Below are 13,022 nucleotides of genomic sequence, written 5' to 3'. Positions count from 1 at the left end.
GCCATGGAGAGATTGTTTACGGAGTCTCTGTTGGTGGAGGTTAGGAACAGGAAGGGGTCAATAACTTTACTGGTTCTTTTTATTGGCTACCCTATAGCAACAGCGATACTGAGGAGCAGACAGGGAAACAGATCCTCAAAAGGTGTACTAATAACATAGTTGTCGTGATGGGAGGTTTTAGTTTCCCAAATATTGATTGGCATCTCCTTTATCATAGCATTGGAGAGGGATAGGAACAGACAAGTTAGAAAAGCATTTAATTGGAGTAAGGGGAAATATGAGGCTATCAGGTGGGAATTTGGAAGCTTAAATTGGAAACACATGTTCTCAGGGAAAAGAACGGAAGAAATGTGGCAAATGTTCGGGGGATATTTGTGTGGAGTTCTGCATAGGTACGTTCCAATGAGACGGAAGTTATAGTGGGTATATGAACTGTGATTTACAATGGGACCAGATGAGATGTACCCCAAGCTACTGTGGGAGGCGAGGGAGGAGATTGCTGAGCCTCTGGTGATGATCTTGCATCATCAATGGGGACAGGAGAAATTCCGGAGGATTGGATGGTTGTGGATGTTGTTCCACAATGGGAGTAGAGATAGCCCAGGAAATTATAGGACAGTGAGTCTTACTTCAGTGGTTGGTAAGTTGGAGAAGATCCTGAGAGGCAGGATTTATGAACATTTGGAGAGGCATAATGTGATTAGGAATAGTCAGCATGGCTTTGTCAAAGGCAGGTTGTGCCTTACGAGCCTGATTGAATTTTTTGAGGATGTGACTAAACACAAGGAAGAGCAGTAGATGTAGTGTACAACATGTGGATTTCAGCAAGGTATTTGATAAGGTACCCCATGCAAGGCTTATTGAGAAAGTAAGGAGGCATGGGATCCAAGGGGGCATTGTTTTGTGGATCCAGAACTGTCTTGCCCACAGAAGGCAAAGAGTGGTTGTAGACAGGTCATATTCTGTATGGAGGTTGGTCACCAGTGGAGTGCCTCAGGGATCTGTTTGGGACCCTTGCTCTTTGTGATTTTTATAAATGACCTGGATGAGGAAATGGAGGAATGAGTTAGTAATTTTGCTGATGACAGAAAGGTTAGAGGTTTAGTGGATAGCGTGGATGTTGAGTGAGCAACGGAGGATGAGAGGTGACCTGATAGAGGTGTATAGGATGAGAGGCATTGATTGTGTGGATAGTCCGAAGCTTTTTCCCAGGGCTTGCCACAAGAGGTCACAGGTTTAAGGTGCTGAGGAGCAGGTTCAGAGGAGATGTCAGGGGTAGGTTTTTTACAAAGAGAGTGGTGAGTGCGTGGAATAGGCCACTGGCAGTGATGGTGGAGGCGGATACGATAGGGTCTTTTAAAAGACGTTTGGATAGGTACATGGAGCTTAGAAAAATAGAGGGCTATAAGGAAGTCTAGTAATTTCTAAGGCAGGGACATGTTTAGCACAACTTTGTGTGCGGAAGGGCCTGTATTGTGCTGTTGGTTTTCTGTGTTTCTCCCCAGTAGCCTTTGCAAACCTTCCCACCAGGATATTGGTCCCCTGCAACCCGTCCTTTTTGTTCAGGTTACACCTGCCCCAAAAGAGGTCCCAATGATCCAGAAATCTGAATCCCTGCCCTCGGCTCCAATCCCTCAGCCACGCATTTATCTTCCACCTCATTTTATTCCTATTCTCACTGTCATGTGACACAGGCAGAATCCCAAGATTACTACCTTTGTGGTCCTGCTTCTCAACTTCCTTCCTAATTCCCTGTAGTCTTTTTTCAGGACCTCTTCCCTTTTCCTACCTATGTCATTGGTACCAATACGTCCACGACCTCTAGCTGTTCTCCCTCCCACTGCAGGATATTTTGGACGCGATCTGAAACATCCCAAACCCTGGCACCTGGGATGCAAAGTACCATCCGAGTTTCTTTCCTGCGTCCACAGAATCGCCTGTCTGACCCCCTAACTATAGTCCCCTATCTCTACTGCCTTCCTCTTCCTTTCCCTACCCTTCTGAGCCACAGGGCCAGACTCTGTGCCAGAGGCATGGCTACTGTTGCTTCCCCCAGTTAGGCTGTTTCCCCCCCCCCCAACAGTATCAAACAGGAGTACTTATTGTCAAGGGGTTCAGCCACAGGGGTACTCTCTAGTACCTGACTCTTCCCCTTCCCGCTCCTGACTGCGACCCACTTGTCTGTCTCCCGTGGCCCGGGTGTGACCACCTGCCTGTAACTCCTTCCTATCACCTCCCTGCTCTCTCTGACTAGGCAAAGGTCATCGAGCTGAATCTCCAGTTCTCTAAGTCGTCCCTAAGGAGCTGCAGCTCGACACACCTGGCACAGATATGGCCCTGTGGGAGACTGGGAGTGTCCCGGACATCCCACATCTGACACCGAAGATAGAACACCGGCCTCACACACATATTTCTTGTCTGTATTCTACACAGGCAACCTACCTCACCAAAGCCCTGTTGAGCCATAACCCTCCTACTGTCTCTGATGCCTGTTCTGTGATGCTGTTTTCTTTTTAAACTCTTCTTGCTGTTCTAACTGGCTGATGTCCACATGCTTGCGCAGTTGCGTCTTAATCAAACCACTGAAGAAATAACTCTTTCAAAGATCTATAAGTGACTGTAGTGGGGCCTATTGACTGCACTGGAGCCTACTGACCCTGTGGTGGTTCTTTATAAGAACTGTAACTGACTGCACGGAAGCATACAGACCTATGGTGGCGGATTCGAAGTCCCTTTGCATTGTCCTTCCGTCATGCTCATTAGAGTCTGCTTCTAAAATACTAACTCTAATTACTTTGAAAAAATAAGCATGAACAATTACATTTCAGAATGTAATATTTTTCAGAACAGGTCAATGTTGCCCCGATGTTGACTTGTACCCAGGGTTTAGAGCAGATCTTATTTTCAAGCTTTCAAGTTTAAAAATGATTAGATTTTTGGGATACAGCATTGTAACAGGACATTCTGTCCCAGTGAGCCTGTGCTGACCATTTGCACTGATGTAACCATTTAACTAACTAACCTATCTGGGTTTGGACTGCAGGAGAAACCCATGTGATCATGGGGAGAACATGTAACCCTTTACGAAGAGCAGCAGAATTGAACCTGGATCACTGTACACTCACCACTACACTACTCCCTTTGTGGCAATGAGAGTGTGATGTGGGAGTTCTTGACTTTGTGTAAATGATAAGTTGTTTCTGTGGATCTGTTTCATAGGAAGCTGCACTGAGAACGTATTACATTCCTGATAATCCTCAGGAATATGAACTTCAAACGTTGACCCAGGACTCCTCGTTTGATGACATCAACAGTAATGGAGGCCAGATGGACAATCGGAAGCTGCCAGTATTCCGGGACACTATACCTGAAGCATGGGTGTTGCGTGCAAAGCCAACTACGTCAGAAATAGTCCAAATTTATCCTGGATGGTTGAAGTATGTTGTTTTTTTCAGTATGCAAAATGATAGGTCTGGTCAGAGGGTTGTGATTCTAAATTGGAGAAAAGACGATTTTTATGGTATCAGAAAGGATCTGGCAAATGTGGATTGATATGGGCTGTTTTCTGACAGCGGTATACTTGGTAAGTGGGAGGCCTTCAAAAGTGCAACAGGTTATGCTGTTTGTATTTCATTTAGCAATTCTGAGCAGTCTGTTTTGCTTTCAGCCTGTTTGGGTTATTATTGAAGATAAGGGATGATGAGGAATGTGTGCCATCTACTTAGGATGGTGGAACTGGGGGGAGGTTTTTCTGGTGAGCATTTGGGGCTTTTGGTGGGAGATGAAGAGAGATGACACTGGAGAGAACAGGTCGTAGGATTCGATCGAGAGTGGGATTGTGATTTGATGAAGCCAGGGACTGAGATCAATTGAGGATCAGTGAACATGGTGAAACGTTGAGCTTCAATGTCCACATTTGGCTGTTTAATTAAAATGGGACCTTTTTGTTTTTCTTTACTAACCCTTTAATTAAGATTCATAAATATAATTTCTTTAATATAATTTAGTAGCAGTAATTTGTAACAGGGTAGCAAATTGCACAGCACCCACACAAGCCTGGGTTGGGTGGGAGAGCTGTCTTAATGTCATGAGTTTGGCAGGACCAGAGAGTGTCTTCTCTAGACTTACGCAGCCAAGGAAACCGGTGGTTTCACTTGGTTTTCAAGAGATATGGAGGCCTGGCTAAGAGATAAAAGGAGGCTCATAGCAAGTACAGGCAGTTAAGAACGAATAAGGAATGCAAGAGGACACTTAAGAAAGAAATCAGAGGGCCAAAAGAAGACATGAGGTTGTCCAAGCAGACAAGGTGAAGGAGAATACTAGAGATTCTACAGGTATGTTAAGAGCAAAAGGATTGCAAGGGACAAAATTGGTCCTCTGCAAGATCAGAATGGTAATCCATGCGTAGAGCCAAAAGAGATGGGGACGATCTTAAATGATCTTTTTACACTTGTATTTACGCAGGAGATGGACACATGAGTACACAGAAATGAGACAAAGCAGCATTGATTTCATAGACCATACACAAATTACAGAGGAGGAAGTGTTAGCTGTCTAGAAGCAAATTAAACTGCATAAACCCCCAGGGCCTGAGAAGATGCTCCCGAGGACCCTATGTGAGGCTGGTGCAGAAATTGTATGGGCCCTACCAGAGATATTTAAATCACTTTTAGTGACAGGTGAGACGTTCTTAGAGGAATGGAAGATAGCTAATGTTTCTCTACTGTTTAAGAAAGGCTCTAAAATTAACCCAAGAAATTATAGGCCAGTGAGCCCGAACTCAGCAGTTGGAAAGTTATTGTAAAGTATTTTAAGGGATTGGACTAACCAGGGTAGGTCTTACACAAAATCCTCCTTACCTCTGTTCTAAAAGTGTGCCCCTCAATTTTGAGGCTATGCCATCCAGTTTTGGGTACGTCAAGTAGGAAACATCCTCCTCACATCCACCTTATTGAGTCCTTTCAACATGTAGTAGATTTCAATGAGATCCTCCCACATTCTTCTAAATTCTAATGAATACAGGCTCAAAGATACCAAACGCTCCTCATGTGTTAGCCCCTTCATTATTGAAATCATCTTTGTGAACCTCCTCTGGACTTTGTCCAGTGACAATGCATTCTTTCTGAGATAAGGGGCCCAAAGCTGTTGACAATATTCTTGGTGTGGCCTGACTGGTGTTTTATTAAGCTGCAACATTATCTTCTTGCTTTTATATTCTATTCCCTTTGAAATAAATGCCAACATTTTATTTGTGTTCTTTACCACAGACTCAACCTGTAAATTAACCTTCTGGGAGTCTTGCACCAGGACTCCCAAGACCCTCGGCACCTCTGAGGTGTGAACCTTCTCCATATTTAGATAATAGTCTGCATTATTGTTCCTATGACCAAATTGCTTTATCATACATTTTGCAACACTGTTTGACCATTCTTCCAATTTGTCTACGTCCTGTTGCAATCACACTGCTTCCTCAGCACTAACTACCCCTCTAATTATCTTTGTATTATCTGGAAACTTTGTCACAAAGCTATCAAATCCATTATCTAATTGACAAACAATGTGAAAAGCAGTGGTCCCAATATTGACCCCTGAAGAATACCACTAGTCGTTAGCAGCCAACCAGAAAAGCCCCCTTTTATTCCTGCTCACTGCCTCCTGCCTGTCAGTCATTCCTCCATCCATGCCAGTATCTTTCCTGTAATGCTATAGGATTTTATCTTGTTAAGCAGCCTCATGTGTAGCATCTTATAAATGCCTTCTGAAAATCCAAGTAAATGGCATCCAGTGCCTCTGCTTTGTGCACCCTGCTTATTATGTCCTTGAAGAATTCTTAACAAATTTGTCAGGCAAGATTTCCCTTTACAGAAACCATGCTGACTTGGACTTATTTTATCATTAGTCTCCAAGTATCTTGAAAACTCATCCTTAATAATAGAGTCCAGCACCTTCCCAACCACTGAGGTGAAGCTAACTGGCCTATAATTTCCTTTCTTATGCATTCCTCCCTTCTTATTCTATCTGGTCCAGGTGACATATCCAATTTAAGACTTTTTAGCTAGTCTTGCACTTTTTCCTTTGTAATAGCAATGGCACTCACTCCTGCTCCCTGACACTCATGACATCCAGCACACTGCTAGTGTCTTCCACAGTGAAGACTGATGCAAAGTAACTATTAAGTTATAACCATATAACAATTACAGCACGGAAACAGGCCATCTTGGCCCTTCTAGTCCATGTTGAACGCTTACTCTCACCTAGTCCCACCGACCTGCACTCAGCCCATAACTCTCCATTCCTTTCCTGTCCATATACCTATCCAATTTTTTTTTTAAATGACAAAATCAAACCTGCCTCTACCACTTTTACTGGAAGCTCGTTCCACACAGCTACCAATCTCTGAGTACAGAAATTTCCCCTCGTGTTACCCCTAAACTTTTGCCCCCTAACTATCAACTCATGTCCTCTTGTTTGAAACTCCCCTATTCTCAATGGAAAAAGCCTATCCACGTCAACTCTAACTATCCCCCCTCATAATTTTAAATACCTCTGTCAAGTCCCCCCTTAACCTTCTACTCTCCAAATGGCAATCTGCCATTTCTTTGTCCCCCATTACTACCTCACCAGCATCATTTTCCAGTGATCCAATATCAACTCTCACCTCTCTTTTACTCTTTATATAACTGAGAGAACTTTTGGTACCCTGCTTTATAATGATTTGCTAGTCTGCCCTCATATTTCATCTTTTCCCTCCTAGTTGCTTTTTGTTGGACTTTATAGCCTTCTGAATCATCCGACTTCTCACTCACTTTTGCTATCTTATATGCCCTTTCCTTGGCTTTTATGCAGTCCTTAAATTCCCTTGTCAGCCTTAAATTGCCTACCCCTGCCAAATGAGAACTTCTTCCTCTGTGGGACATATCTATCCTGTGCCTTGTCAACTATACCCAGAACTAAAGCCATCTCTGCTTTCCATCATTCCTGCCTGTATCTGGGCTCTGGGTCAATCTGTACCTCTTGTCTTAGAGGCAGAAGGTGATTCCGATGGATAATCTTGAGAGGCCCATTCCCATTCTCTGGTTTCACCCAGAAAACTAGTATGTTTGGCATCTGACTCTCCACTACATAGGGCTTAGCTGTCCAGCAGTCAGCCAACTTATGCTTACCAGGTAGCCCCAAATTCTTTATGAGGACTCTGTCTTCTGGCAGGAGTTGGGAGAACCTCACCTTTTGATCATACCTCCTTTTATTTCCTTGATTGTGCTTGGGAGCCAGGACCCCAGCTAATTCATAAGTCTTTTTCAGCTCCCTTCTCATATCAGACACATACTTCAGATAAATCTTCAGTGGTATATCTTCCTCGTCAGTCCCAAAACAAAGGTCTACAGGCAACCTCGCCTCTTGCCCAGATAATATGACGAGTAGCTGGTAGCTTCATTTCGTGTACAGTTGTACAGTGGACCAGATGTCTAAAATGTTGGCTTCACTTGTTCTTCTTGCTGATTTCCAAGGTTTTGAGCATGTCTAGCAATGTCTGATTGAACCTCTCAGTCTGAGGATCGCCCTGCGGGTAATAAGGAGTAGTCCTCGACTTCTCGACTCCAAACATGCCCAGTAACTCCTGTATGAGCCTATTCTCGAAATCCCATCCCTGATCACTATGTATCCGCCTGGGAAGGCCATAATAAATGAAATACTTCTCCCTCAGCTACAGAAGCCTGAAGGCTCACACTTAGCGATTCAGGTACAACTTCTACCCATAGAATGATAGAACACTACAGCACAGAAACAGGCCTGTTGGCCCTTGGCTGTGCCAAACTGTTTTTCTGCCTAGTCCCACTGACCTGCACTGACCTATCCCTCCATACCCCTCTCATCCATGTACCTGTCCAAGTTTTATTTAAATGTTAAAAGTGAGCCTGTATTTACCACTTCATCTGGCAGCTCATTCCACACTCCTACCACTCTCTGTGTGAAGAAGCCCCCCCCCCCATGTTCTCTTTAAACTTTTCCCCCTTCACCCTTAACACATGTCCTCTTTTTTTTCTCCCCTAGCATCAGTGGAAAAAGCCTGCTTGTATTCACTCTATCTATACCCATCATAATTTTATATACCTCTTGTCAAATCTCCCCCTCATTCTTCTACGCTCCAGGGAATAAAGTCCTAACCTATTCAACCTTTCTCTGTAACTCAGTTTCTCAAGTCCCGGCAACATCCTTGTAAACCTCCGCACTCTTTCAACCTTATTAATATCCTTCCTGTAATTAGGTGACCAAAACTGCACACAATACTCCAACTTTGGCATTACCAGTGTCTTATACAACCTCACCTGGCACACACCCTCCTGATTTCTTTCTTAAGCTTTTTTTTGCACTTTTTTACTCCTCAAGCACCTTATTTGCTCCCTGTTGCCTATACATGTTATACATCTCTCTTCTTCTTTATCAGAGTTCCAGTATCCTTTGAGAACAAAGGTTCCTTATTCCCCTCTGCCAACTGATTCCTAAATGGACATTGAAGCTTTGGACACTACCTCACTTTTTAAAAATATACAGTATTTCTGCTTTTTTTAAAATCTATTCAATATACATATACTGTAATTGATTTACTTGTTTATTATCTTTATTTTATTTATTAACATTTTTTCTCTGCTAGATTATGTATTGCCTTGACATAGAAATGCTGTTTTCTCTTTGTCAGTCTCACTCATGGGGATCTGGTAATATCCACTCTTCAAGTCCAACACACCGAACCACTTCACACCACTCAGTCAGGCCAATGCCTCTTCAATCCTTTGGACCGTATACTGGTCAGGGACGGTGCACCTGTTGAGAGTCCTATAGTTACACATATCCTTACCTTCCCATTCTTCTTCCTGACCATGTCAGTACCTGCAGTTGAACTCTGTCTTTTTGTGTGTTTCCCCCTAGCTGTCAGTCTGTAGTTTTGTATTGCCATGTGCTCCTGTCCCTGCCCTGCTCTACTCTGGTCCCTGTATCACTGAGTACTGCGTCTCTCATCTGTTTCTCATTATTACCTGTATTGCAGCTTCCTGTGTCTCAATGTGTTCTACCTATCATCTGCCTCTCTGTTTATTGCTCAGTGTATTTCAGTCCTGTGTTTTCACCTGCTTGTTGCCAGATTGTGCCAGTGAATTTTCCTGAGCCTTTCCAGCATTTGTATCTGTACTCTGTCTGAATATCAACTCTGCCTTTTTCCCTGATTCTGGTTTTTGGATTTCTCTGGATGTTTTGATCTCTGTCTGAACTTCAACACCAACTTTGTTTGCACCTCAGGATTTGTTACTCAATTAATATCACTGTGTGCACAGTACTGGGTCTGCAGTTGGATCACTGCTCCAGCGACCTGATAGGGCACCACTATTGGGGGCACATAGGGACTTCTGGTCTCAGTGATGACCCCCAGCTTCCTTCAACTTACTCAAGTGCTGCTGAACGTCTTCCACATCTGCAGGGGCCAGTCGCTGCGACCTCTCTTGGAACCGGCTACCCTAGGTCACCCGGATAAGGTGACGAGTGGTCTTGGAACAACTCACATCAAACTTGTCAGTGTAAAAGACACCTTCCAGTTTCAACATCTTCTCTACCAGCCTCCTTTTCCAACCCGCAGGAACCAGGGAGTCCCCGAAATTGAATGACTCATTGGTCAACTTTCTCCCTTTTTCTAATAGTTTCTTCCTGGTTTGTGTGACAGGGACACTAGACATTACCGTCACCGGGAACAGGTGCGCCAATGGCATCCCCCACTTGAAGGTGACCTCCCTCTTCCTAGTGTTCTTGATAATCAGTGCCATCCTGCTTGCCTGTACAACCGAGGGCTTCTGCATTTCAGGCCTCACCAGTACCCCAGTAGGAACTCCCGACCCCTCTTCGTGGTCTTCCGGAGCATCCACCAAGAAGGCCTTGCTCTCAGGCATTCTGGGAAATGTGGGTTTTCCCATTACTTTTCTACTTCCCCAGGCCATAACATGATTGGCTTGGACTGGGTGAACTACACAGTCCCTCATCTAAACTCATTATCCAACCCAATGTAGTCATGCGCTTCCTCAAAAGCAGCTCGAAACACCGGGTGAACGGATAATGTTCAAAGGAAGGTCTCTCCAGCTTTTTCCTTACAGGTTCCCATGAGTCTCCTTACAATAGGAGTGTTGGTCCCCACAAGAATTGAAATGCTGCCCTTCTCAATGGGGTCTGGACAGACTAGCGCTAATGTATCAAGGACCTCAGCTACTCCCACATCGGCCTCTGAAAACTCCAGCTTCACTGACAAATAACCATCATTTGGATAATCACCCGCACTATGTCCCCAGATCTCTGGTGCACTGAGTGGTGTCAAAGGTAAATGCATCAGATACCGGTTGTAAAGTGAACAGTACAGCAAAAGTGACTAGCGACCTTGTGTCAAGTATGGCCCTAGCCTAAATACTCTCTATCTGTTGCGATACACTGGAGCTTGGCCCCACTAAGCCTTCAGGAATATGGTTCTTTGCTTTAGGGTGTTCCTTGATATATTGCTGGGAATGTGTTGCCCCCGATAAACCAGGCCATCCCCTCACTGAGTGTCTTTTGAGCTTTCCCTACACATCTCTCTGTTTAGGTACCCGGGGGCTCACTCTCTGAGGGGTTTCCCATCGTTCACACTCCCACCTGAAGTGTTCCTCTTCACCACAGTTAGTACAGACAATACGACTGCTCCCCTTCTTGTGGGACCTCAGTCACTTGCAGCGCTCTGCATAGTCGGTCCTTTAGAGGGTCCACCTCCCTATCAGCTCTATCATGGGGTGGGGGGGGGAGACACCTGCTGATAACAACTGAGACATCTCAGACTTCTCAGTTCTCAGCTCTGCCACGATCTCCTCTGCAACTCCCTGGGGCAGGCAGCTGTGGTCATTTCATTGCAGGGGACTACTACTGAGGACTGTATCCTGCTGACGGAGGCCTCCCGTGCCTTCGACGCATTCTTGTACTTCCCTGAACAACAAATGGGGGGGGAGGGTACAAAAAAGCTGGATGAACTCAGCAGGTCAGAGGCGGGGTGCGTCATGAGACAGTCGGAGACCCCAAGCGATCAGGTTATTGGACTGGGCACCTTTCGCTATTTGTTCTATCCTTAACTGATCCACCTCAGTCCTCTGAATGACCCTGCACCACAAGCTATTTAGCTGCCTCTCCAACTGAAAAATGTAGGTAGAAAGCTTCTCCTCCTCCTCCTCCTCCTGATGCATGTTCTGAAATCCCATAATGCGCTCCATTGGGCTTTCTGTTGCACCAAACACTTTCTGTAGTGCTTGCATGTAAGACGCAGAAGTGGCAAGGGGGTTCTGCGCCTTTACAGCTCTCAGTGCATCAGCAGCCCGCCCTTTCAAACTTTCCACCAATCGCTGTTGTTTTACGTCATCAGAGGACTGCCACTCATCTAACAACTGAGAGGTCTGCTCCACCTAAGTCTCATACCCCTCTTCCCCCTTGGGGTAGGCTTCATTCCTGAGAATAGGCAGAGCCTACGATAGCTGGGACTTTGAACCTGGGCGTTTTTCCATTTGTTCACCAGAGAGGTAAGGGCTGATAGCAACTCAGAACTCTCACTCTTCCCTAGGGGACGGGGACTAATTAGACATTCCAAATCCGACCACTCCTTCCCCCCACTCTTCAGAAATGATAGAGCCCTGTCTTTGAAGGCTCTGCCCCCAGCTACAGGAAACTTGACTTGTGATTCAGCCCACTCCGCTATACCCTCCTCCTCCCTGAGAGTATGGACAGTCCATGCCCCCCCCCCCACCCCATTTGGGCCCCTGATAGTACGGGGCAGCTCCACTGCAGTTACGTCAGCGCTAGTCTGCAGTAAAATGAAGTCTGTGGCTACCATTTTATCAAACCTCCATCTCGCAAACGTAACTTTGCTGACAACTTTAACAGTACTTATCAGGCGAATTAACAATTCATCTGGAGTACAAATATCTAGGCCACTCAACATTAGTTACCAGTAGCCCTGTGGATGAACACCACCATTCCACCCCGGCAGCATCAATACTAGCACAGACTTAAACACACAACCCACCGATTCAATGCTCAGGGCAATCACACAGCATCCAACAAAATCAATCCCGAACGATTGGAGCCCTCAGGTTCGGCCAGCGACGTTAGTCTAGGGAAGACAATCTCTGGCTCCATCAAATGTGTGAAATCTGAGGTGCAGAACCTCCTGTTTGTGTGGATGCTGTGTGATGTGTTTCCCCTGTTGCAAATCAGTACCACAAAATAACAAACAGTACACCATATGCAATTAAACGATTTAGCTTTAGAATTCTTAATTTGACTGAAGGGTTAGTGAAGAAAAACAAAAGAAAAGGGCCCATTTCAATTAAATGTTTCAGACTGGTACAGAGACATTCACACTGTTACGGAGAATATTCACACCGTTACAGAGAACATTCAGACTGGTACAGAGACACTCAGACCGGTACAGAGAACATTCAGAAAAAAAGCTTTTCTATGTGTCTGTGCTCAGATTATTTAAAGTTGGTTGATAGTGGCCTGAGGTGGAATGATTTTCTCTACCAAAATGCTCATAAATGAGATATTCCAGGTCTAGTGAGCAGAATTGGGACAGCACTGGTATCTTTGTGCACCAAGAGGAGATGAACAGATCATTTCACTTTGTGTTTTGATGTATATGTCATTAATAAGTTAATTTAATCCTAAACACGCAAATGCTTGAATATTGGATAGTGTTCACTGAACAGTAGGAAACTGAGGAATGTGGTAGAAAAAAAGGACCTGGGAATGCAGGCTAAAATTTGTTGAGAGTGTCACAGGTAGAGAGGGTGGTAAAGAAAGCTTTTGGCACATTGGCCTTCATAAATCAATGTATTGAGTATAGAAGATGGGATGTTATATTGAAGTTGTATAGGACGTTGGTGAGCTCAAATCTGGAGTATTGTCTGCAGTTTTGGTCTCCTACCTACCGGAAAGATGTAAACAAGGTTGAAAGAATGCAACAAAAA

General features: G+C 44.7%; 1 protein-coding gene across 3 annotated transcripts in view; it reads left to right on the top strand.

The window, feature by feature from the left end:
• LOC132405061 (diacylglycerol kinase theta-like) overlaps nucleotides 1-13,022 on the top strand; it is a 345,666-nt gene that overhangs the window by 145,853 nt on the left and 186,791 nt on the right. For all 3 annotated transcript variants that reach the window (XM_059989791.1, XM_059989792.1, XM_059989793.1), the window contains one exon: nucleotides 3,220-3,437. In XM_059989791.1, coding sequence (XP_059845774.1) covers nucleotides 3,220-3,437 — 218 coding nt within the window. The remainder of the gene's footprint in view (nucleotides 1-3,219; nucleotides 3,438-13,022) is intronic.

This window comes from Hypanus sabinus, chromosome 14 (genome assembly GCF_030144855.1).
Source record: "Hypanus sabinus isolate sHypSab1 chromosome 14, sHypSab1.hap1, whole genome shotgun sequence".
Classification (NCBI taxonomy): Eukaryota; Metazoa; Chordata; class Chondrichthyes; order Myliobatiformes; family Dasyatidae; genus Hypanus; species Hypanus sabinus.
This window is presented reverse-complemented; position numbering and strand designations above follow the sequence as displayed.